At 41.5% G+C, this 25893-nt stretch overlaps 1 protein-coding gene across 5 annotated transcripts in view; it reads left to right on the top strand.

The window, feature by feature from the left end:
* The window catches only part of PRKG1 (protein kinase cGMP-dependent 1), a 1424783-nt gene that overhangs the window by 1358464 nt on the left and 40426 nt on the right, over positions 1–25893 (top strand). For all 5 annotated transcript variants that reach the window (XM_033943780.1, XM_033943783.1, XM_033943781.1 and 2 more), the window contains 2 exons: positions 2068–2164; positions 21226–21365. In XM_033943780.1, coding sequence (XP_033799671.1) covers positions 2068–2164; positions 21226–21365 — 237 coding nt within the window. The remainder of the gene's footprint in view (positions 1–2067; positions 2165–21225; positions 21366–25893) is intronic.

Below are 25893 nucleotides of genomic sequence, written 5' to 3'. Positions count from 1 at the left end.
ACCAATTAAGTTAGTCTCTTTCAACTAAAAGGAAACTGGAATGAGGGGGTATGGGAAGAAGGTAAAAGGGGATAGATTTAGAAGTAACCTCAGTAAATGCTTTTCACTGAAAGGGTGGTGAATGCTTGATATGGCCTCCCGGTGTAGGTGTGTGTGAGAATGTCAGGGATGTGTGGGATGTTGGGCTCAGTGGGAGGGGGATCTCTTTGGCGGGACGCTGGGTGGGTAGGTGGGAGATAGAGAAGAATTGGGCCGGCAGGATTCCCCGAATCTGGAGTTTTAGGGAGTCCTGCCAGCTCAGCTGATAGCAAGCTGTAGATTATTTTCAGGATCCCCCGGCAAAGTTAGGTGCCGGAAATATAAACCAGGGTTTTCCAAGTCTACATTTCTTGCGCCTATTTCTGCATGAATCACACCTACTTAGGTGCTTTAGGTGCAATTCTCTAACTGGTACTGCCACGTAATTGACATGCAATTGGCGGCCGCTTTTAAGGCAACCACCAACATGGCCACCAGTTAGAGAATCCAGATGTTTATCCTCCACTGCCCCAGGTATGTTAGATAGACTGTGAGCCTGCCAGAACAGATAGGGAAAATGCTTGAAGCACCAGTATGTAAACTGGTTCATAAACAACCCCGCGAAAGACAAAGGTGCGCGCCGACAACTGAGCGCAAGACAGAGGCGCGCGCCAAAGAAAAGTACAGTTTTTAGGGGCTCCGACGGGGGGTTTTTTTGGGGAGCCCCCCCCCAGTTTACTTAATAGAGATCGCGCCGGCGTTGTGAGGGGTTTGGGGGGTTGTAACCCTCCACATTTTACTGTAAACTTAACTTTTTCCCTAAAACAGGGAAAAAGTAAAGTTTTCAGTAAAATGTGGGGGGTTACAACCCCCCTAACACCCCACAATGCCCCCACAACGTGGCGCGATCTCTATTAAGTAAAGTGGGGGGGCTCCCCCCCACGTCACCCCCCGTCGGAGCCCTAAAACAGTAATTTTCTGCGGCGCGCACCTCCGCGCTGTGCTCAATTGTCTGCGCGCGCCTTTGTCCTGGCGCGCTTTTGACCTGACACCATGTCAACTTCTTTGATTGTGGTTATAAAATTACAAAAGGCAGTTTACAAGTCCCAGTTCCTTTTGGATATTACAGAATAGCACATCCACAGGGCTGAGATCTAAAAGCTGATGTATGCACAACATTATTGAAATTCTTTGCAAACTCTTCTATCCAGGCTGATTAAGTATCTGTCACGTTTAATTGTTTCATTTTCAAAGTAAAAAACATTCAAGTCTGCAAATACATACAGTTCTTTTTAGGCAACCCAGTGTTTCACTGGCCAAGTTATTTAAATGGGAGGATTCCGTGCATCCCCATGTTCTCTAAAAATAACACAGTCCATGACAAGAAGCTATTTTAAGTGGCTTATGCCCTACATGAGAAACTTATTTTGGTATGCAAGCTTCCAGTGTGCGTAATGAACTCATTACTGTCATAGTCATAGAGAAGGCTTCTGTACTAGGTGACCTTAGAAGCAGTAGGTGCAAATTTTTTCCTCAAGATGGGTGAAAAACTTAGAGGAAGCAAAGACAAACTATGATAGCAATGTTTGTTTTAAGCCTTTCTTTTCAGGCATTTGAACACCCGCCCTTAGAATACTGGATCTAATTTCATTAAACCTGGCTGTGAATTGTCTCTCTCTGGAAAATTCAATAAGTGTTTATTTTCTAGAATAAAAACAAAAAACCTGGCAGACTTTGTTTTAGAAATATACTGAAAGGCAAATGAAAATTCCCTGGAGAAGACCTATACAAATTTCCAAGATGTAATATTCAAGTGGAAATAGTACAGTGCAGTACTGGCTTTTTTGTTTTTCTCTTAAAAAAAAAAAAAAAAGCAAGAAAAAATAAACGTTTTATTGTGCAAATGGGACCTAAAACCTATGCTAGTTAGAAAGTACAGATGATAAGACACAGAATGGAAATTAAGCTGCTTCGTTCTGGTACAATAGCATGTATTCGTCGTGTTTGCACCTCTAAGAAGTTTCCGTTTTTTTGCATCAAAAAATCCAGATATGAAGCTGAAGCTGCCTTCTTCGGAAACCTGAAACTGTCCGATTTCAACATCATTGACACACTTGGAGTCGGAGGCTTCGGAAGAGTTGAGCTGGTAGGTAGATTTTCTTTGTTGTACAGTTAAAAATCTTTCAGACCCAGTTCCCAAATTGTGGACACGATTCTGCACATTGAAAGTGCAATTATTACATTACGTTCACTGCACATACTAATGGAATGATCTTTGTGGTAGATAGTGTGTTATAATGGCTTTTGCCATGCACTATCCATTGATTAATGGCCATATCAGTGATTTTTTTTTAATGTCTTGTGTAACTAAAGAGATACTTACTCATTAATAAGCCTCAATTCAAATTGGTTGCCTAAAGTACACTTCAAAAAACTTAAAAAATAAAAAACCAACCTTAAAAAAAAGTTGTATATATTGTGGAATGTATGGAAGTGCACAGCTGTCTGATTCAGTGATTTCTGCCATACATTTTCTACACACAAGACTAGAGCACACTTGCTTAAATAATATAATCAATATAGTATTATCAAGATAGAATTTAAATAATGAATAAATATAGAAGGAATGAATGTCAGCACTAACAAATTAGGCAATTCATAGATTCATAAAAGTAACAAAAATACATCTATGAAAAACAGACTTTTTGAGAAGAACATTTTGATTGATATTAATTTAGGAATCAATTTATGAGAAGCAAAATTAGGGGCCTTTTCATCAAAGTGTGATAAAATCTTAACACTTTAATGCGAGACCTTCCTGTGTGCTAAGCCCAGGTTTTTAACATGGTACTCTTGTTAGGGGTTTTATTTTTCTTTGCAGTTTGTTTGCTGTTGTTCCTATTAGCATGCAAGACCTGCATAAAATTAACTTGGGAGCATTTACCACCTCCTATGTAAGAGGAGCCAAGGTGCTTCCGCATTAACCCTGCATTATCCAGTAAGCACGTTCTATCATAACACACGAGCTGGACAGTGCTGGAAGGCTCACTCTGCCCATGATGCACTCCATCTAAAAAATATTTTTTTAAAATCATTAACACAGGGTTTACTGTGCAAAAATGGACAAAATACAGTCAAACCTCGGTTTGCGAGTAACCCGGTTTGCGAGTGTTTTGTAAGACGAGCTAAACATTCTCGCAAAACTTGTCTCGCAAACCGAGTGTTGGCTTGATTTGCGAGCACCCCGCGCGCACCGGCACCCCCCTGCCCGAACAACTTGAAACTTGAAACAGCCCACAAGACTTGCCGGTGCCGCTTGAAGAACTTCCTGCCTCTGCCGGGCCTTGAGCATGCATCTGCTCATGCTCAAGGCCTTCTAATTTTCCCTCTACTGTAGACTTGCTTTTGTGAAGTAGACTGTGAAAACTGTAAAGCTGATCATAGCTGATGTTATAAATTTTTTTAATTTGTTAAGTTTTCAATTTCAGTTTTACTTTTTTATCTTTTCACTACTTTTTAGTCTTTAAGGGCCCCTTTAACAAAGACGCAGTAGTGATTCCCCCACAGCAAATGTACCGAAGCCCGTCCAATTTCTATGTGTTTCGGTACATTTGCCACAAGAGAATTGCTACTACGACTTGTAAAAGGGCCCTAATTTTTTTAAAGCTGCATTTCGATTCAAATTAGTTCTTCAGGGCTTGAGAGAGGGAAGGGGTTTGCAGCTCAGGACTGCTGCTGCATCAGGGGACATTTTTTTTTCACCAGCAATTTTTTTTTTCCGATTGTGTGAGTGTGCCGGTTAACTGAGACCAGGTTAACTAAGGGCTCCTTTTACTATGCTGCGGTAGTGTTTTTAGCACGTGCTGAAGATTCCAAACCCCCACGCTATGCAGAAAAACTAATGCCAGCTCTATGGAAGCATTAGTGTCTAGCGCACGTAGCTTATTGTGTCTAAGCAAAGAAATGGAATGCCCAGAGTCATAAGGTGTGTCAGTGAGAAAAAATAAATAGCACACCTTTAATTGATGATTAATTGTGATTAAAATTTCAATCAAAATTTCACCCTAATTAAAATATCAGGAAGAAAAATTCTAAAATAATTTGAAAACAAAACAAAAATTATTTCAATGAAAGCAACATATAACTAACTAAATAAATAAAACAGTAAGAGGGCCATTTTCAAAAAGGACGTCTAAGTCTGATTTGAATATTTCCCGCTAAATGTCCAAAGTCTGAAGCACAGAAACATCCAACATCCATTTTTGAAAGCCGGACTGCTAGATGTCCAAAAATACTTTTTTAAAAAATTATCTACTTTGACTTCTAGGCAGATAGGATGTCCAAACTTTAGGATGCCTAACTTTATACCCCATAAACGACCAAAGAAACATCCAAGTTGAAAACGACCAAATCAAGACCATTTGGATGTGGGAGGGGCCAGTATTGTGATGGACAGGCCACATAAATATGCCAACAGAGAACAGTGGGACAACTTAAAGGGCACTGCTGTGAACAACACATAAAGAGTGCCAGAAGTACATTTCATCATATCATATACCCCTTATAATTTATATTGAGCTCTCCTAAACTCCCCCCAAAACCTGCTAGACCAGGGGTCAGTAACCTGTGGCTCTTTGACCATATGACCGGCTCTTATCTTGTAGGGATCCTGTGATGTGTACCTGTCTCCTGGTGCCCGCCTTCTCCTTCATTTTAGGCAGCTGCATGTGTTTCTTCACATAGCTACAGGTAGCGGTTCGAACATGCTGCCCACAGCTGGCCCGTTAGCTATTTGTGGTCCAACATCAGAGCGAAGCCTTCTAGGTCAGCCGTGTGCAATATGTTGGGGCTGCTGCCCATGGCTTTGTGAAGAAACATGTGGTTGCCTGAAAAGAAGGAGGTGGAGGCTACCAGGAGTCAGGTTGAAGGGAGGGAGCTTGAAGTTGGGGCACAGAAGTGAAGGAGGGCAAACTTGGGGCACAAGAGGGAGGGGGCATGAACTTGAGATATATGATGGAAAGACAGAGGAAAGGAGGGAAAGAGATGCTGAGGTGGGGAAGAAATAGAAAGGAAGAATTGTTGGACATGGGTGTCTGAATGAGAGGGAAAGAGAGATGGTGCACATGAGGAAGAGAAGAAAGAGGAGAATTGTTGGGCATAGGGAAGAAAGAATTATTGGACATGGTGGTAAGAAGGAGTGAGGTAGAGATGCATGGAGAAGTGAGAGATGAGAGGGAGATGTGGTGGTAGAGAGGATAGATGGAAATGGATGCACGAAGGAGGAATGTTGGACAAGGTGATGATGGGAATGGATGGAGAGATGCAGCATGGTGATGGTGAGGGGTGATAGAAGGAAAAATATTGGGCATGGGGCTGGTGGACAGGAACGAAAGATGCTGCACATGGTCCGGGGGTTGAGAGAGAGAGAAATGTTGAACATAAAACAACTCTGTGCAGAAATACATCCCCCCTTTTACAAAACCGCAAGAGCGGTTTTTGGCATGCTAAATGCTCTGCATTGTTCCCAATGCTCATAGGAATTCTATGGGTTAGATTCACTATCCTGACTTCCGGATCTGATCCGGGGCCAATTCCAGCAGGCCCGACCAATTCACAACAACAAAATATTGAAATGAGGGCGATCGGAGAACGCTCCCCTCTGATCGCACTGATTGCTAGTGTGTGATCCTGACACATGCGCAGACCATATGCTTTCCCTGCAGATGGTCTGCGCATGTGTTTTGTGTCCGTTTTTTTTTTCCAGGCCCCGACTCTCCTGCTCTCCCAGGGGCTATCTCTGGCGGCAGCAGCTTCTTCCCTTTCACCGACACTGGCTTGTTGCTTTCTCCTGTCAGTCGGTCATGGCCTGCTCTCTGCCGCCTTCCCTACAATGCGAGCCTGCGAGTTTAAAGCGGGGCTGCACTGCGGCATGCAGCCCCGCTTTAAACCCGTGGGCTCACATTGCAAGGAAGGCGACAGACATTCAGAGCTCAGAGCAGAGAGAACATCGGGGGAGAAAGCAGGGCTGGAAGATCAGAACTGGACAGGCTTCCACGTTCATATCTGTTGCAGAAAAAAAAAACACTTTTTATGTTCCAAGACTGACAGCTAAGATCAAGCATGGCTGTAAGATTGGAGCAGCAATGGAGCAGGAAAGTCGGCAGAGACATGTGCGACTGGTCCCCAGCAGTCGGATTCTTCTCTTAATCGGCCAGCCCAGTCGGTGCCCATGCCTACTTTGCATGCCATTTCCTCTCATTTGCATGTACGGATGGGAAGCGGATCGCAGGAGAGGTTAGTGAATCGGGTCGGAGGGAAATTAGGTCGCAAAGGGGTTGCAAAACGATCGGTAAATGATCAGTTTGCTTAGTGAATCTAGCCCTAAGAGCGTTGGAGCAGTGTGGAGCATTCACCGCACTGGTCAGCACTAAAAAATATTTTTACAGTTTTGTAAAAGCGGGGGACAGTGTCAAAAGTCTCATTAAATTGTTTTTCTTTATTTTCTGTTAGTACTTGAAGTTTTGTTTTTGCGCTAAATGGATATATACCCATATCGCAATAAAACATCGTATTTCAAACCCTCTTCTCCCATGCGACTTTTTGTAAATTTTGGATCAAATATTGATGATAAAATGGCTCTTTGCTTTAAAAAGGTTGCAGATCCCTGTACTAGATCCACCTGTCTACCACCCCAATAGCCCTCATGGCTACAGGTGGCATCTATATGGCAGCAGGATAGGGTTTTGGTGCGTTTTAGTGGGCTCACACTTTCCACCATAAATGTAGTGTTAAGAGGGGTATGGACCTGGGTCCTTCTCTCTATGGTTCACTAGCCCATCTACCAGATTAAGTACATAAGTACATAAGTAGTCGCCTCCGCCGGGGCAGACCAGAGGTCCATTCAGCCCAGCGGTCCGCTCACGCGGCGGCCCATCAGGCATATTGCCTGAGCAGTGGTCCCTGACTAATTTTATACCTACCTCTACACTTATCTCTAAACCTTCCACTGTTCTTATCTGTACCCCTCAATCCCTTTGTCCTCCAGGAACCTGTCCAGGTCTTCCTTGAAACCCTGTACTGTGCTATTTCTTATCACGGCCTCCGGAAGGGTGTTCCATGTGTCCACCACCCTCTGTGTGAAAAAGAATTTCCTTGCGTTTGTTTTAAACCTGTCCCCCTTCAATTTCATCGAGTGACCCCTTGTTCTTGTGGTTTCTTTCAAATTGAAAAATCTGTCCTTGTCAACCTTTTCGATGCCCCTCAGGATCTTGAAGGTCTCTATCATATCTCCTCTGAGTCTCCGCTTTTCCAGGGAGAACAGCCCCAGCTTCTTCAGTCTGTCAGTGTATGTAAGGTTTTCCATACCCTTAATCAGTTTAGTTGCTCTTCTCTGGACTCCCTCAAGCATTGCCATGTCCTTTTTGAGGTACAGTGACCAGTACTGTACACAGTATTCCAGATGCGGGCGCACCATAGCCTGGTACAGTGGCAGGATGACTTCCTTCGTTCTGGTCGAGATACCCTTCTTAATGATACCTAACATTTGGTTTGCTTTCCTCGAGGCTGTGGCGCATTGTGCCGACGCCTTCAATGTCGTGAGTGTGTGGGGGCTCATACCTTAATGTATCCAGTGGTCATCTGGTCAGGTTGGGTACCTTTGTGGCACTTAGACCCTTCTAAAACAGTTCTAGCTCCAAACGCCATAAGTTCTATCAAGGACGTCTTGGAAAAGGTTTTATTATTACTGCAAGATGCCCAAGTTAAGCTCGCCCATAACACGTGTAGTCAGGGCCTTTGGGGGATTCGTCCCACCCCCTAAAGGCCCTGAGGGTAGTGCTATGAATTTGATTAGTTGAGCAGGCAACAGGCAGGTGCTGCTCAGCCAATCAAATTCAGATCAATACTGTCAGGGCATTCAGGGGGTTTGGAGAATCTCCAGCCCAAGAGCTCTGCTTTTTGTTTGCTGCAACCTGCCTGCTTAACAAATCAAACTGCATCAAGCAAAAAATAAACTAAAAGCTAAAAAAGCAGGACTGTAGAGCTGAGGATTCACTGAAGCCCCTGAAAGCCCTCACTGCACTGCATGTACTAATCCTGAAATTACCATGTGATACCTGAACACATCCCATAGTAGTGCAATTCTGCTTGTGGTAAGCACACCTTAGTGCTTACTGCAGCCTACTAACAGAATTCCTTATATTTTTGTGAACTACTGATGTGAGACAAAATGTTGCCATTAATGACAATCCCCCAATATTCTGCAGAACTTAACTGGTCAGGAACAGCTGCCACTATCAGGCTTAATGGCCATCCCAGTGACCGACTATGTTGCATGACATAGCCAGTTACTACCAATTTTCATCGGCTGGCCGTCCAAGGCTCGCAGCCAGATTGACCTTAGCTGGCCAACCAATGAAAATTGACTTGGCCAGCTAAGTGTGAGCTGCTAATCTTTTCCCCAGGTATTCAATGCCGGCAACCCCAGGTTCAATATTGGGCCCAATCTGTATATTAGCTGGAAGTCCTGAAAACAAAATTAAAAAAAAATTTACATAGTTATGTGTGTTACTATTTTGTTCGCACTAATTCATTTACTTTCATTCTCAGTTCACAATTATTTTGCATTCCTTTAGACCAGGGGTGTCTAACCTCAGTCCCTGCTAGGTTGGATTTTCAGGATTTACCATATGAATATGCATAAGATCTATTTACATACATTGGAAGCAGGGCATGCAAATAGATTTCATGCAAATTCCTTGGGGGAAATCCTGAAAACCCGACTAGATTGCGACCCTCAATGACTGACATTGGATAACCCTGCTTTAGACACATCATGTTAATAAGCTTTTATTAGTAAGAAAAGATTAGATTACTTTGCATTGCTGACCAAAAAGGAGATCCTGAAATACAATCCTGATATAGTATTTTAGGAACTTCTTAGAACTATGCACAGTGCAGTAAACATAGTTACTGTCACCAACACATTGTACAAAAGACATAACAGGGTAGAGAATGTTTTCATTAACTCTGTAGTGGGAGTATGCATTTAAGATTGTTTAATTTTTTAAAAAATGTATTAATACTTTTATGTACAACTATCCAAGCACAAAGTAAGTTTCTTTTTTTTTTTTTTGTTTTTAAATTATGGAAGTTATATTATTATGGATTCCCTTTTTTCCCTCTTCCCTAATATCTCATTGCAAATTTTATTATAATTTATCTTTATTGTTCTTCCCTTTAATTGTAATAGTTTTTGTTTTGTATTGTTTTCTTTCTCCATTTTTTATTCATTGTAGACCACTTAGATTTTAATTTTTGTTTCATATTTGCGTTATATTAAATAAATTGACTTTGAACTTGAACTTAGCCCAATACAGTAAAACTAAAACTAAAACCTTCAAGTCATAAAAAGGCCCAAACAAAATGTAGGGGTCATTTTACTAAGGCACGCTAGCCTTTTTAGCGTGCGCTAAACACTAATGTGTCCATAGACTATAATGGGCACACTAGCGTTTAGCGCGTGCTAAAACGACTAGCGTGCCTTAGTAAAAGGATCCCGTAATTTGTTCTTTGTTTCATTACGTTTTTTGTGGCGGACATTTTTATAACAAGATGTTGCCTGACCTTAGAGCTTCCCTAAATTGTCCCCACTATAATTCCCTTATTATCCTACTACCCCAGTGGTAAGCAAACTCATTAGTCAAAAGAGCCAAAGATCAGCAGTACAATGATTAAGATTTCTTTTGAGAGCCAAATTTATTTTCAAGAACCATGTTTTTAGGAGTCGATTTAAACTAGCTACTAACATTAAATAATAATAATAATTTTATTTTTATATACCGCCAAAGCCATGATAGTTCGAGGCGATTTACAAGAGGCACTGGACAATCAGCGAAGTAGTTACAATACAAAGTGATCAAAGTAGTTACAATACAAAGTCGAAGAAGTTACAATGCAAAGTCATCGAAAATAAGGTACAGGTTGGGAGGAGAGATACACTAGATTCATAGGTTACAATCGGTTAAACAAATTCATTTTTATTGATTTCTAAAATTGGGGTAAGATGAGGAATGGTTGATGATGTTAGCCATCCAGTCGTTCCATTTGCCTGCCTGGGAGGCAAGAGTTCTGTCCAGGAATCTTTTGTAGCAGCAATCCTTTAACGAAGGAAAGGAGAACAAATGAATTCTGCGTGTGGACCTAATGGAACTATCCAGATTAAATTGAGAAACCAGATACATAGGGGCCAGGCCAAAAATTGATTTATAGCAAAGGCAAAAAAATTTAAACAAAACTCGTGCTTCCAGGGGCAGCCAGATAAGTTTTTGATAGTAGGGACTGATGTGTTCCCATTTTCTCAACCCCAAAATCAGTCGAACCGCTGAATTTTGAATGATTCGGAGTCTTTGTAGGTTTTTTTTGAAGGTACCCAAATAAATGATGTTGCAGTAGTCAAGTGTGCTTAGAATGGAAGATTGAACCAATAAGCGGAATGATACTGCGTCAAAATATTTTCTGAGTTTCCATAAGATCGAGAAGCATTTCCTAACCAACAAGTCCGTGTGTAGATTTAGGGTAAGGTAAAACCAGATATCATCATCATAATAATCTTATTGACAAAAAAAATATTTTTTACATTAATATAAAAATATGACAAAACACGCATTTAATGTGAATAATGGCCTCATCAGAGCAGTTATGCTGCATCAGCTGTCAGCGGCGTACATGGAGGATTGTTCAGTCAGGGTAAATATTACTGCTTTTTTGAACATCTCCCCTGCTGTAGCTAGTAGGGATCCCCAAGCCTCACCAACTGACGGCCACCTCCTCCCCTCCAACTTCCCAAGTTCTGCAGGTGGTAGCAATATTGCAGAGCTGCTGCCTTCCCTCCTCCCTGCCCCCCCCCCCCCCCATCTTGGCTTTCATGCATGAAAGCAGTGGCAGCTTGAGGATATTGCCATTGGCTGCAAAGCTTGGAGATTTTGGGTTACCAGACTGAAGGAAGATGTCTTCAGATGGTAGGGCTTGGGAATCTCCACTAGCTCAAGTATTTGTAAATTTCACTCAGGTGGGGAGAAACTTTGGTGCCCATCTACTAATTTTGGGCTCCAGTCCCTCACCTAAATCAGCTGTATAATTGTGATGCACATATCCCAAAGCTAACATATTCCAGTTAATAAATACAAAATAAAACAATTTTTTTCTACCTTGTTGTCTGGATATTTTGTTTTTCCATCATCTTGGTCCCAGTTTCTCTTTCTGCTTTTTGTCTATCTTCAACTAATTCTCTTTCCAGTGTCTGCTGTTCATTTTTTTCTCCTCTCTTGTTCCATTTCCTCCTTATGCTTGTCTCCAATGTATTGATTTTTCCCTTTCAGCTTTCTTAACTTTTTCTTTTCTTTTTTGCCTCTGTCTACTCAAATCTTGCCTTCTTTCTCACCCTTCTTTTTAAATGTTCAACTACCTCTCAATTCTCCAACTTCTCTCAGTCCCTAGCTCTCCCATTTTCCATCTCCTTTCCCAGCCTCCTGCTATCTACTCCCCATTACCACATTTCTACCACTGTACTCACTGCTCTCTCACTCATCTCCTCATCCACATGGCTCACCACTTTCAGAATCCTCCTTCCTCTCTCCACTGGTCAGACTATAACTCCCTGACCCTTTTCTTTCCATCCCCTTTCTTATCCCAGCTCTCTTCCCTCCTGCCCTTCCATGGGTCCATCTTTCCTCCTCTATCCCCATGATCCAACATTTTGCTCCCTCTCTTTTCTGTTTTTCTTCTCCCCCCCCCCCCTTGAGGCTGAACAATGAAATGGCCACAGACCTAAAATTTCTCCCTACCTCCCTTCCATCCCCAGATCCAACTTCTCTCCCTTTCTTTTCCCAACTGCCTCCCACCCCATCTCTCCCCCTGCCTGCCTCCCTCCCTCAGGTCTACCATTATCTTTCTGGTGTTCCATGCAAGGTCAAAACCATTATTTCTAATCTCATAAATCTCCTTCATCTTTTTCTTCTTTTTATATTCAACCAACCGCTTTTATAAAGCGATCCCACCCTATTTGTTTTACCCTCTTCCCTCTTTCTCCTTTCTTCTTTTAACATGTAACTTTCCCCCCATCCTTCCCATTCTCTCTCACCTTCAAGTCTGTCTAGTTAATGTCTTCAGTGTACACTTTCATTATTTTATATTTATTTATTTATTTAATTTTTCCTTTCAAATTTTTATTGTAAACCGGCCAGATACTTGTTGATGGTCGGTATATTAAAAGCCAATAAACTTGAAACTTGCCATCCTTAGTGCTGATGGAGCCCTAATTGCCAAAGCATCTCACATGGAAATTACTTTTCCTACTTACAACTGAGTCAGAAGGATCTTTAAGCCTTGGTTGTCTTGGTTAGAATCTAACTCATCCAAAATAGCTGGCTCCCTTGCTGCAATCGTCTGAGGACGGCATCAGCTCCTCGCGCGCGCACGATTTGCGGCTGATTCAGAAGCCTTCGCTCTGACATCGTGACGTCAGAGGGAGCACTTCTGACATGGCCGCAGATTGCGCGCAGGAAGCTGACACCGCCCGCGGACAACTGCAGCAAGGGAGCCAGCTATTTTGGATGAGTTTTAAGGAGCCGGCCAGAAAACTACCTGCCGGAGGGAGAAGCTGGGCCACACAAGCCGCATTCTCTAGCAGAGCCGCACACAAGTGGCTAAAGAACCGCATGCGGCTCATGAGCTGCGGTTTGCCGACCACTGTACTACCCCACTATGTACTCTGTTTCTGGTATGATGCATCTGGGATCTCTTTTTATAAACAGAAGCAATGATGCCTCTACAAACTTCCTGTCCCTCATTGCATCACATATAGATAGTGTATGCAGTGGAGCAGAGAAACCAGTAAGGGATTTCTTTAATAATTTTGGTGCAGGTGGAGATGGACATAGCTCCTCCCCCCCCATTTTATTCTCCTGAAAACCTGACTGAATTTAAAGTCCTTTTACTAAGCTGTGGTACACACTAACCTGTGCTGTAATGCAGGTTAACTTTCATGAGCACGGGGCACGCTCTGGTGACCCAGGGCAGTTTTGTGTTTGTCATGTGCTACCTATATGCTAAAAAAAAAAAAAAAAATAGAAAATATTTTTTAATGCTGGGGCATGTTGGGGGGGGAGGGGGGCAGAGTAGGCATACCCAGCACTAATTAATTAATGCAGCATGAGGTTAGCATGGGAGCCCTTACAGCCTAGTAGCTTAGCAAATAGGTGTCAGTAAGGGCTCTTGCACTAATGGCCAAGCACTGATTGAGAAATTAGCACATGGCCAGCTTTATAATTGCCATGTGCTAATTTCCTAGTTAGTGCGTGGCCATTAGCATGAGAGCCCTTACTGACACCTATTTACTAGGACACTAGGCTGTAAGAGCTCCCGCTCTAACCACACGCTGATCAGTTAGCGCAAAACAATGCAGCTGTGCTAACTAATTAGTGCTGGGCATGCCTACTCTACCACCACATTTGCCCCTAGCACTAAAAAGTGTTTTCTTTTTTTTTAGCACGTGGGTAGTACTTGCCGAACACAAAACTACTGTGGGACACCTGAGCAGTGAGGGGCAGAAAGCTTCTATAGGCATCATTGCTCCTGTCCATTAAAGAGTTCTGCGATGCATCAAACCAGGTATATATTGGAGAAGTATAGGGTTACCAGATATCTGGATTTCCCCATATGGCTTTTCAAAATCCAACACTTTGTCCGGGTTTTGAAAAGCTTTCTTTCGGGCAGAAGGGTATCCGCGTATACGCAGATACGACGCAATGATGTCACGGGTGAGACTGGGCAGGACTGGGGGTCCGGATTTTCCAGAGGGAAAATTTGGTAACCCTAGGGAAGTAGGATAATAAAGGGGACAATAGTGCGGACAATATAGGGGAGCTCTGAGGCCAAGTCACATTGTGTTATAAAAATGCCCACCACAGAAAATTTAGGATGCCTTTTACAAAGCCACAGTAGAGGTTTCTACTACAAGCTGGTGAGGGAAATGCCAGCATTAATGAAATAAAGAAGATTTTGTTCGAGTCCTTTATTTTATGTTAGTTATTATTTTTTTGTTGATTTTGATGTCAAAAATTTTAATTTCAAATGATAGTACATGCCTATTCAAATATATATGTCCAGTTTCTCTTCAAACCCATCCTCTGTTATAAAATTGATTACAAAGATTTTTCTGTACAAATTATAACATATATACACCCTAAGAGATCATGGACACCGTTTAATTCACCAAGAGCTTTTGGGTATGCCACAGAAGATTGACATAAACAACAAGCCCATGTTTGCCTTAAAAACTGCATATGCCCATAAGCTGGGAAAAGCACATTGCAAGGAGCCAAGTATTTGAAATTTCCCAAACCACTCCTTGATTTAACTTCCCCTCACCTCCAGTAATCATTGTTCCCACTCACCTAAGCTGGAAATGTTGCAGATCTACATCTGCCCCCTGCCCCGCTACCTCAAAATCAGCATTCAGTCCTAACCTACCTGTATTTCTATTGTGATCATGTTGCCACCGACCCAAGCTGGAATAAATGCATCCTCTTTCCTCCCCTGTGACATTGCTGGCTGCCTAGAAAGGGGAGATGACCTAAGGAAACCTTCTTGCCTTCTGTTTCCTTCTGTCAACTCTGATCACTGGGTGGATAGAATGAATTTTAAAAGGGTGACTGGTGGGAGAGAGAGGAGTTGTAAGCAGGGGTATATTCAGCAGTCTATTTTGGAGTGGGTCCAGAGGAGAACGGAGGGATTTATGCATTACTTTTCTGCTCTCTACCCCCCCCATGTAGGTCCAGCGTCTCTCTCTGCTCCCTCCCCCCCCCCCCCCCCAGGGTTACCATATGGTCCAGAAAAAGGAGGACAGATTGAGATATCTGGGTTTTACTTCCATTGATGGAGGCATATGGTAACCTTACCCACTACCATGTGTGTCCAGAAAATATCTCTACTGCTGCTCACTCGTGCTCCCCTCCCAATGCAGGACTGTCATCTCTTTGCTTAACCCCTTAGAATTCCTCCATGCTAGCATGTAACTGGCAGGGGCAGGGAGACTGCCTGCGGCTACTCCTGACAGGGCCTTTCCTCTGTTGTGCTCTGCTTATTTTGATATAACTTCCTATGGGTGGATGTCACAGTGGAAAGGTCCCAGCAGGACCAGCTGCAAGCAGTCTGTTTCACTGCCTCTGCCAGTCACATGCCATGGCTAAGTTTACGATATGGCTCCAGAAAAAAAGAGGACGGATTGAGACATCCAGGTTTTACTTTCATTGAAAGCAAGGGAAGTAAAACCCAGATGCCTCAATCCGTCCTCCTTTTTTTGGAGCCATAATGTAACCCTAGCCATGTCTGAAAGATCAATTGCTGGGGATGGGGTGGGGAGAAACAGAGAGACCCCTATTCTGCATGAGGTATGTGTGTGTGTGGGGGAGGGGGAAGGAACAAAGGGAGATGCTGAATCTGAACCTGGGGGTGGGGGGGTGGGAGGGGGGTTGCAAGCAAGAGCAAACAACTGCAGAGATCTCTGGTGGACCCACACGGTAGGGTAAGGAAAGGAGCTGCTATTATGAAGGAGGTCTGAGTTCAAAGTTGGAGGCTAAGCTCTTAAGGCCCTCCTCCCCATTGCAATGCCACTGGTTGCAAGAGGAAAGAGAGAGAGAGAGAGAGAGAGAGGGGACATATTTAAGGTAGGGAGCATAGGTGAAAGAGAGAGATGAAGTGAACCTGTGGGGCAAGAACGTATGAGCCCCCAAAATTGCTACGGGGAGAAACAGCGTCCCGGGCAAGTAAAGATAGCACAAAAAAGGTATTTATCGAGCTGGTTGAAAGCCGATTATCGGGAGAAAGCTCGGAGCTCCGCTAATCAACGTCCTTCCTGTTGCATGACACCACGTGACCTCAATCAAATTGATTTAAATTATGAATTAAATCACTAGTCAGAGAGAGTTGATTTAAATCATGGTTTTCTACAGAAAAACTCATTCTTGCTGGTATAATCTTAATATTTACAACTAGATGAAGGTTTCATTTTTTGACAAATAACTTTTCAGATTAGTTTTACTGTTATATAACAAAAATTACTGATTTGGTTATACTATTAGAAATGCATAGACAAATAATTATGAAATTATTCCGAGATGAACTATCTTCAATTTACTAAGTTAATCATTCAATTTGTACTTTTCTGTTGTACTTTATTGAAAAGAGAAAAATAATCATCTTAATAACAATTTAAAGAGCTTTATTTAACCAAAACAATAACATTATAACATGTGTATTCTTATATTTGCTTAAACATCCATGTAAACTGATATGGTTAAGCAAAATATCTTTTAAAAAACTTCAGAGCTCCTTTTACTAAACGGCGCTAGCGCTGTTTAGTAAAACCCAGGGTTAGACTATCAGCAAGGTCTACACATGAAAAATGTAAAATATTGCTTCTGTAGCTCACTCATCTTTATCATCACAATTTTGAGAAATGCAAAACCAAGCATTTGTGATAATACGAGTTGCCCAAGACATTTTGAATGTATTCATGGAATTCATTTACCAGAAAATGTAAACATTATATGAATATACAATCTCATGCTACATAAGAAAATCTCATGGGCTCGACCATGGTCACGCTAACTTGGCTGAGCATGCATGAGTGGGTTTAGGTATAGGGACAGGAGGATGGATAGGAAAGGGCTGGAGGGGAGAGGAGGAGGAGATTTAGCTTAGAGAAGGTTGGAGAGAATTTGATTGGCGGATGAGGGAGAAGAGGAGGAGTTTGGAAGGATTGTTGGGATGGAGGATTTTGGCAGGCTTTTGTTTGTGTGGAAAGTGGTGGGTGGAAGGGTGTTTTGGAACGGTGGTGGGAGAAAAGGACCCGCCCTTCCTCCCTTTTAGGGTGATAGACGGTGGATTAGGGGAGTCTTTGAAAATCCGTCACAGCTTTGGCAGAAATGGGAGTGGGTTGGAGGTCAGAGGGTCAGTAAATTTGATGATGAAAGGATATGGTTTGCTTGAATCCATCACCGCCTTGAGCGATTTGAGTTTACGGGCTCTGTGGTACCGCAGGCCTATGTGGAGTTGAGGATCCTGTATGACACCATCTGGCTGGTGAATGACAAGGGATATGACATTGTTTATGATATGTTAAATGATGTAATTGTGATGTATTAGCATGCTTTGTTGGTATGTTTAAGGGTTAATAAAGCTGTGGCCTTGTTCTTGCCACTAGGAATTGTATTGGGTGATAATAGCTATGATTGGAGTGAGTGGGATGGAAGAAGAGTGTGTGCAAGTACCTAAGTTATTAAAAACTAATCCTTAATTCATGATGAATAACCTTTGGACTATAATGTGTCTTTAAATTGAAAACTACCTTTAGATAGCTTTTTCCTCAAAAAAGCATTGTGCTAAAAAAAAAGTCCAATTTAAATTTTAAAAATCTGATTTTTTTAAATTTAATCATTCATTTTTATCTACCAGTCCTAAACCAAAAACTTTGTTTTTAATGAATTAAAACATTGATGCCTGACTACATAGGAAAGTCTGATTCCCATCTTGCAATATGTTTATTTCTAGAGGCAAGCTTTACCCAGCCAATATTCTGCTGGCAGCAGTCAGCGTTTTTATGTCTGCCATTGGCTGTATTTCTAGATATGTAGTGCCAGGTCATGTCCAGGCACTGGCATTGAATATTCAGTTGTATTTTGGCTGCTAAAACCTTTGTGGTTAAGTGCAATATTCAGCCCTTAACCTCATAATATGAACCCCATAAAGACAGAACAGCTTTTTCTGTGGCTCAATTTATGTGCTTATATTATGCATCCATCCATCCATTATGCCAATGTCTTTATAGCTTTGGCACACTAAACAAAAAAATGTTTTTTTGTGGCGCATTATAATTGAAATTATAAAAATGCAAAACCAACAAAAAAATTTGAGAGTTATTTATTTAAAGTTCTTTCAGTTATGTATGGGTAATTGTAACAATGTTGAAACTAAAGTAGATAGAGCAGAATTGCTAATCAATGCGATGGATGTGCTTGTTTTTGAGTGCAAATTAACTCAAAACACATCTCGATAATCGACAAGCAAACATTCATTTCATCATCCACCATCTTCAGTTGTCCTTTCTTTTTTCTTTTTTTTTTTTTTTTTTTATTTTTTTATTTATCATTTTAAAAATTTTAACAAAATCAAAACATTTTGTACTGAAAGATTGTCAGATCGAACACAAAAAATAAGTAAATCATTAACATAATAAGAACAAAATTCAAATCGGACAATCTCAAGTCCTCAATAATTATGTGATCCAAGATATATATAAAAGAGTGAACTTTTAAGGAAATCAATTGTAAATTCTATATAATAAAGAACAGTATCATGTGTCTGACTTGAGGAATTATTCTATACCAAGTCCAACAATTACTTAGTTGTTATTGTGGTAGTTGTTGTTATACCCTCTTTTTCCAGACGTTTCAGTGTCAGAAAAGCTGTAAGTTGAGATGGCTCAAAAAACACATACTTATTATCTCGATATCTTACTATACATTTACATGGGAAACGTAAAAAGAAAATGCCACCCAGCTGTGTAACTCCTGCTTTCAACAAAAGAAACTGACGTCTACGATTCTGAGTTTCTCTACTAACGTCTGGAAACATTTGAATTTTCAAACCCAGAAACTCCTTACTCTTGTTCCTAAAGAACATTTTCAAAATCCAATCTTTATCCGGCAGCAATGCCACAGATAGTATAAGAGTTGCTGGTTTAACCAAATCTTTATCTGATGTTTCCAAAATTGCTGTCAAATTTTGTTGAAGGTCTTGTATTTCCTGTCTCTTATCCTCCGAATGTTGACCCCTTGCGTTCATAGGCAAATAATATACTCGAGTGAGAGGAGGCAATGATTCCTCAGGAATATTAAATATCTCCATGAAGTACCTTTTTATCATCTCTCTCGGGTTTACTGATAAGATTTTGGGAAAATTCAACAGTCGTAGATTATTAGTCCGATAGTTGTTTTCCATAATTTCCAATTTTTTTCTAATACTTTGATTATCATTTATTATTGTAGATTGAACTTGTTTAATCATTTTCACTTCATTTTCGATACCTCCCAATTTTTCTTTGACATTGGAAATTTCCTGTTTATTTTCCTCTATTGTCTGTTTTTGAATTTTTATATTCTTTTCACCTTCTTTAATTTGTTTAGTTAGTGAGTCTCCCAGTTTGGAAACTAGGTCCCAAATTGAATCAAGAGTCACTTCAGCTGGTTTCTGATATTTAAAGAAAGTCTCATGTAAAGTTGGGGAAGACTCACCTTGGCTGCCTTCTGTCTGTTGGTCTGGATTTTTTCCCCCTCCTTCCTCTCTATCCGCTGGAACCGTCTCTGGACTTAACAAAGCCATAGAGACTTCACCTTGCTGGCTCCCTGATGTTACAGCCTCATGATCAGAGAGTGCTGCTACTCCTGGCCCACTCCTTTCACATGGGGAGCTCGCACTCAGCGGTGGGGGAGGTGGACTCCTCTGGTCGGGGCTCAGCGTGGTATCCAGCCCAAGGACTTCCGATCCGGCGTCACTCCACGTCGCAGAGTCCAGCGGGCGATTCCCCGAACCTACTGACTCCCTCTGAAGTCGCTGAAGAAAATGTTCAATTGAGGCGAGAGGGGGGTGTTCAAGACGTCGCGAGGCTGCAGCGGCGCTTTTACCCCGTCTCTTCGGCATCGCGACTAACAAATAGTCTAATCGCTGTTGAAATATAACCAATCGTACCCTCAGCGTCTCACCAGGCACTGATACAAGTCAAATCATATATCCTGGATCTGGAGATCTCCTGTATTCGTACCTATATTCCAATAGGCAAATAAATAATCTCCAACTCCCTGGCTCCTCGTGGCTCCAAGGGGCTCCCAAGGGGCCTGGCGAGCCCCTTAGGGCACGCCCCTTCGGCCACGCCCTGCGGCCGCGCGGCTGCGGCCGCAACCGCGGCGGCGTTCTGGTTTTAAATTGTTGGAGACGGACCCGGTGACGTCAGGGGTCCGTCTCTGAAGATGCCTGCCAGGAACAAGTAGTTAGAAGCAGAACCGCTGCTGCAGGAAGCCAGGGAGAGAGGCACAATCCCCTCCGATGAAACACTCCGATGCAGGAGATCTCCCCGTCCTTTCTTTTTTCTAATCTAATTTCTGTCAGAGCTGAAAATCCAAGTTCACAAAGATAAGAATATCCAAATGGTAAGAAAGCCTTGATTGCTTTGTTGCTCAAGTCAGGCAAACTACTGCATAAAAAATAAAAATAAAACAACTTGCCGTTAGTTTTCAAGGACCAATCACGTCAAAGAATATTTGCCGGTGGTTGTATCCTTATGCACACAGATACTCATAACATTGACAGACTCTTGCTTACGCGACGTTCATGTCATCTATTCTAGTGTATACTTATGAAGAAAATTTTTAAAAATAAAGTACAATTCTAGAATCTCTTTGGGGCACACTACTGCACCATGGCACACAGTTTGAGAGTCAATGCATTATGCAGTTAAGGACTGAATTTTAGCAAGTAACCTCATAAGTACCGATTCCACCTGGAACATCCATAAATTAGCTGGTTTTGACTAAGCTACCAGCGTAGCATATAGAGTGCCACTAACTGGTTAAGTGCTGCTGAATATTTATGGTTAGCCCTGTCAAGTGATTTAAACAGTCAAGAGCCTCTCCAGGTCATTTAAATCACTTTGAATATTGGACAGAACATTATTTTCCAGCATCTGTGTATTGATTCTATTCTCATGATGCTCCAGGTCTGAGCTTCACGCAGATTAAGGCCAAATGGGATAGACACGTGGGATCTATTCACAGAGAAAGGTAGGGGAGGGTCATTGGGGTGGGCAGACTAGATGGGCATTTATCTGCCGTCTGTTTCTATGTTTCTAGATTAGAAGAAAAATACGAAGGAAGAAATTTAAATCCTTTCATTTTATTACCCAGACAGTTATGTCATATAAAAACATATCAAAGTCTCTAATAATATACATTATTTCATTTGATTTTTTTTTTTTTTATATTCTCAGGCAAATGGAATAAAGGTCAGCAGATTATTTGATTTAAGATTATATACGTCATTTCACAGGAGCATTTATTTTGATGGCTAAGACATCTTTTACCATTTTTATTCAAGGTGCAGTTGAAAAGTGAAGAATCCAAAACATTTGCAATGAAGATTCTCAAGAAACGTCATATAGTCGACACAAGGCAGCAAGAGCACATACGGTCAGAAAAGCAGATAATGCAAGGGGCCCATTCTGACTTCATTGTGAGGTACTGTCCTTAATAAATATGAAAAGTTATTTCCTGATGTTTCTGTCTTACGAAGACAATAGCTTGTGAGCATGGATCCTTATGACACATATTAAGATTCTTTAGCATCTGCCATTAATATGCATTAACAAGCTCTCGTTACGCTGGCTTTTACAAAGCCGCTGTAGAGATTTCTACCACAGGCCAGCAAGGTAAATGCTCCGACGTTCATAGAATTCCTATGAACATCAGAGCATTTACCTTGCCGGTCCGTGGAAAAATCCTGTACCGCGGCTGTGTAAAAGGAGCCCTTAATTTATTGCATCACCCTGAGGGAAGGGACTGTTTTCTTATTCCTTGCGACTCTGTACCGCGCTGCATGCATCTAGTAGCACTATAGAAATAATAGTAGTAGTAGTAGTAATGGTTAAAATGTTTCTGTTAACAGGTCTGTGTTCACTTTTGTAAGTTTCTCCATATTATTAGGTAAAGAATGGCTTTACTTGGCTCTACATCATATTACTTTGTTAGCATAAGTGTTTGTTAGCATAAGCTAATTAACATGCATAAAATAGATTGTGCACTTTTCACGCATGTTAATACTTGCATTAGATTTACACAACAAAACTATGGGAAGGGAGAACAAGATACTAAAGGTAAAGACAAAAAAACTCGATGTTTCCCTCTTTTTGTGTCAAGTAACCCCTCGAGCATATCAAATACTAAACAAGTGGACCTCAAATACTGAAAGAGACACAACGCAGGGAGCATACATCTCCACTAAAGAGCAATTCTAATCACTGGCCCGTTCCGGAAACAGGCCAGAGAGAAAAAACTCCCTCCCCCAAAAATGAGGAAGAAAAAGTCCTTAGCCAAAAAAACGGGCTCCTACTAGTAAACTCATAAGGGGGCACTTAACAAAAAAAATCTAAGTGAAGTTATATTAACTAGCCTCTGTACTGTACTACCAAAGAGTCCAAAGTTGCCAGAAGTGCAAAAAATACAAAAAAAAAATCATCAAACTGTACTTAGCTTTCAGGCAGGCAATGCAGTTTCTCTAAAGTTTGTCCTCTGCTGATCAAATGATGATTGTAATTCACCACACTCTTAAGCCGATTCGTCCTCCAAGTACAGATAGCCCACTTTCATCTCATATGCTCAACATTAGTCCTTGGAAGCCTTTGTTTCGCAAGAAGCTGCGTCAGGAGAAACCTCCTGGGCAAGCAGTGGCTTCCCCCTTTCTCAATAAGAATGGACTTTTTCTTCCAGGAAATTGTCCAAATCTATCTTAAAACTATAGGAGGGGCCTTAAGTACCTGGGCAGGGAAGGGGCAGGCCAACTTAAAAAAGGTACTGTGGGGTCCAAGTGGGCTTGGGGGGGGGGGTGTCAGAGGGCATGCCCTTTGGAGGGAATTCCAACAAGAGGGATTGGGCATTTTGCTGGCCTACATTTCAGGCACCTATTGTGGCCCTAGGGAGACACCTATGCCATGTCACTTATGCCATATCTTTGGCTGGCATAAATAGTAATGCCTAAATGCAATGGTTAGTAGGATAATAATGCTCCTTCCCGCTTTTTACTAACAGAACTCAGCAATGTCATTCAAACATTCAACACTTCATTACCTTTAAGCCAGGGGTCTCAACGTCCCTCCTTGAGGGCCGCAATCCAGTCAGGTTTTCAGGATTTCCCTAATGATTATGCATGAGATCTATGTGCATGCACTGCTTTCAATGCATATTCATTGGGGAAATTCTGAAAACCCGACTGGATTGCGGCCCTCAAGGAGGGACTTTGAGATCCCTGTTTTAAGCTATACATACCCACCTCATCAGAGACCCAATATTTCTTTTTATAATTAATGATAACTCATAATTATCTTATATATTAGCATGCCTTAATGTGTTTTTAAATGTTCAAGAAATAACAGTTAAATACTCATTTTGTCTTATATGAAGATTCACAGATCTCTTAGGCCAGGGGTAGGGAACTCCGGTCCTTGAGAGCCGTATTCCAGTCGGGTTTTCAGGATTTCCCCAATGAATATGCATCGAAAGCAGTGCATGCAAATAGATCTCATGCATATTCATTGGGGAAATCCTGAAAACCCGACTGGAATATGGCTCTCGAGGACCATAGTTCCCTACTCCTGTCTTAGGCGGTCAGGGGGGTAATAGGCTGTATCAAGGAACACCCCTGAAACTCCCCCCCCACACACACATTATATTAAAAAAGCTCATATACCTATAGGCATATTATATATTCTCAAAGAATCTTAGCATAAAACATAATTTAACTTGCCAACCTATTCTATAAAGTGCACAGAAAATCCTGACATGTCCATAACCTTTCCATGTTAATACTCCCTTTGCATTTGCACTTGACAGAAATTCAATGCACTGTTTATAGAATAGGGGCCTAAATATGTTGCGCATGCAATGTTAAATTAGCAACAATTAATGCTCACTAACACTGCTTTAGTGCCAAGTAGTTGACTATGCATGTAACTGGCCCTTTTCTATAATTATACGCTCAATTGTTTGCCAAACTTTCAGTGTCATTTATAGAACTTGAAGGTTAATGTGAAGTTTACCATGCAGTAACGAATAGCGCAGTCACACTATGAGAATTTGGGGCTCATTTTCAAAAAGATAGACATCCAAAAGACAGTATAAACCAGCATTTGGATGTCTTACTAGTCTTAAAACAGACTTTCTAGATGTTTTTCTGGTCACTTTCTCTGCAGTGCATCTAAATCTTAAGGGGGGGCGTGTTAGAGGCTTGTTTTGGTTGGGCTTAGGACTTGGACATTCTGAAGGGATAATCAAAATTTTAGCAAAATGTCTGGGGCACCATGTAGACATTTGGATTAAAAAGGTGCCCAAACTGACCAGATGACCACTGGAAGGATTAAGGCATGATGCCCCTTTACTCCCCCAGTGGTCACCGACACCCTCCCACCATCCAAATATATGAAAATCCCCCAGTACTTTCCAGCCTGTCTTACAGATTCACATGGCTCACATACATCTGAGTGAACAGGAAAAAAGGCGAGTGATGTCCTAATCAACCAATAAGAAAATTTTATTATAACAAAGTCCAAACAAGGATCAGCAGATGCCTTCATCAGGGGACACTAAGCCTTGCTGTAGGGCAAAAAGTTGAGCAGCAGTGAGTAATACTCATTGCTGAAAAGTATGTCAGTTGCGCCAAAGTGAAAGCTTTCACTTTGGCCCTATCAACATACTTTTTATTTACGAGTATTTCTCGATGCTGCTCAACTCTTTCTTATAATAAAGTTTTCTTATTGGTTGACTAGGACATCTCTCTTGCCTTTTTTCCTGTTCGCTCTTATGCTTTGAAGGCAAGTTCTCTCTTGTTTTTCTGGTTGTGTTTGGTTACTCACATACATTTGCACAGCAGAGGGGCGCTCTAAGGGTTACTGCACTGAATGCCACATTAAAAGTCCCAGGTACAGATGTCGCTATAACTTTGCTTATATTGTATGGTAAGCCCTCCAAAACTTACTGTATCTACATAAAGATGATACCTGCAAGCATAAGGGCTATTGTTGTGGTGTACATGTGGGTACAGTAAGTTTTGGGTGGGTTTTGGAAGGCTCACTACACAATATAAGCAGGTTATAGTAACATGCGTACCTTGGGCTTTTTATGTGACGTTCACTACAGTACCTCTTAGAGTGCCTCTCTGCTGGGCTCAGCTGTCTGTGAACAGTTTGCTAAGAATGCTGGCTGCTTTAAACATCCAGAAAGCTTGCTTTTGTGCATTTTTCATGTGAACGTCTTTATACTCGTATTCAAGAATAGCCAAAACAGATAGACATATAAGGACCAAAATGTCTAGATAAGTTATTTTCAAAAAAGAGAGACGTCATGCAGTTTTGAAGATGAACATTTTCTCTACTGGATTTCTGGACGTCTTTCTCAAAACGTTCAAACTCAGACTTAGACGTCCTATTGAAAATGCCCCTTTTTGGTGTCATTTAGCAATTCAGTATATTGTAGGAGTACGGTGTCTATTTTTTTCTGAGTATACAATCTTAAGGAATGTATGTAGAAACAGCTAATGGAAGGGACTGAAAGAGTGATATGATGGTCCCAATCTTATCTCCCAAGTGGCTTGAATGCGGGAAATAAGGACACTGAGCACTTTTTCACATACCATAGCACTTGTTTAGAATGGAGGTGTATATATATAGTTATTTATTTTATTTTATGATTATTGCAGTATGATAAAAAGCCATGGCTTAATTGAATGGGGTCATTTAGCAATTACCACATAGTAAGCTACATGATAACAATGTTTTTTGTCAGGGGGGATTAGCATGGGCAGAAAGTGGGTGTGGAAAGCATTGGTAGTTAATGCACGGCACTAACACAGAGCTAATGTGAGTAAACTTACCGACTCATAAATAAGAGGATTAAGGACTTTCACATTAACCCGGAGCAGGAGCTGTGCATTAATGTGAATGTTAATGCATACACTGCAATGGAAAATACCGGAGCTTCCCCCATGTTAAATTTGCAA

Source organism: Geotrypetes seraphini, chromosome 4 (genome assembly GCF_902459505.1).
Source record: "Geotrypetes seraphini chromosome 4, aGeoSer1.1, whole genome shotgun sequence".
In the NCBI taxonomy this organism is placed as follows: Eukaryota; Metazoa; Chordata; class Amphibia; order Gymnophiona; family Dermophiidae; genus Geotrypetes; species Geotrypetes seraphini.
This window is presented reverse-complemented; position numbering and strand designations above follow the sequence as displayed.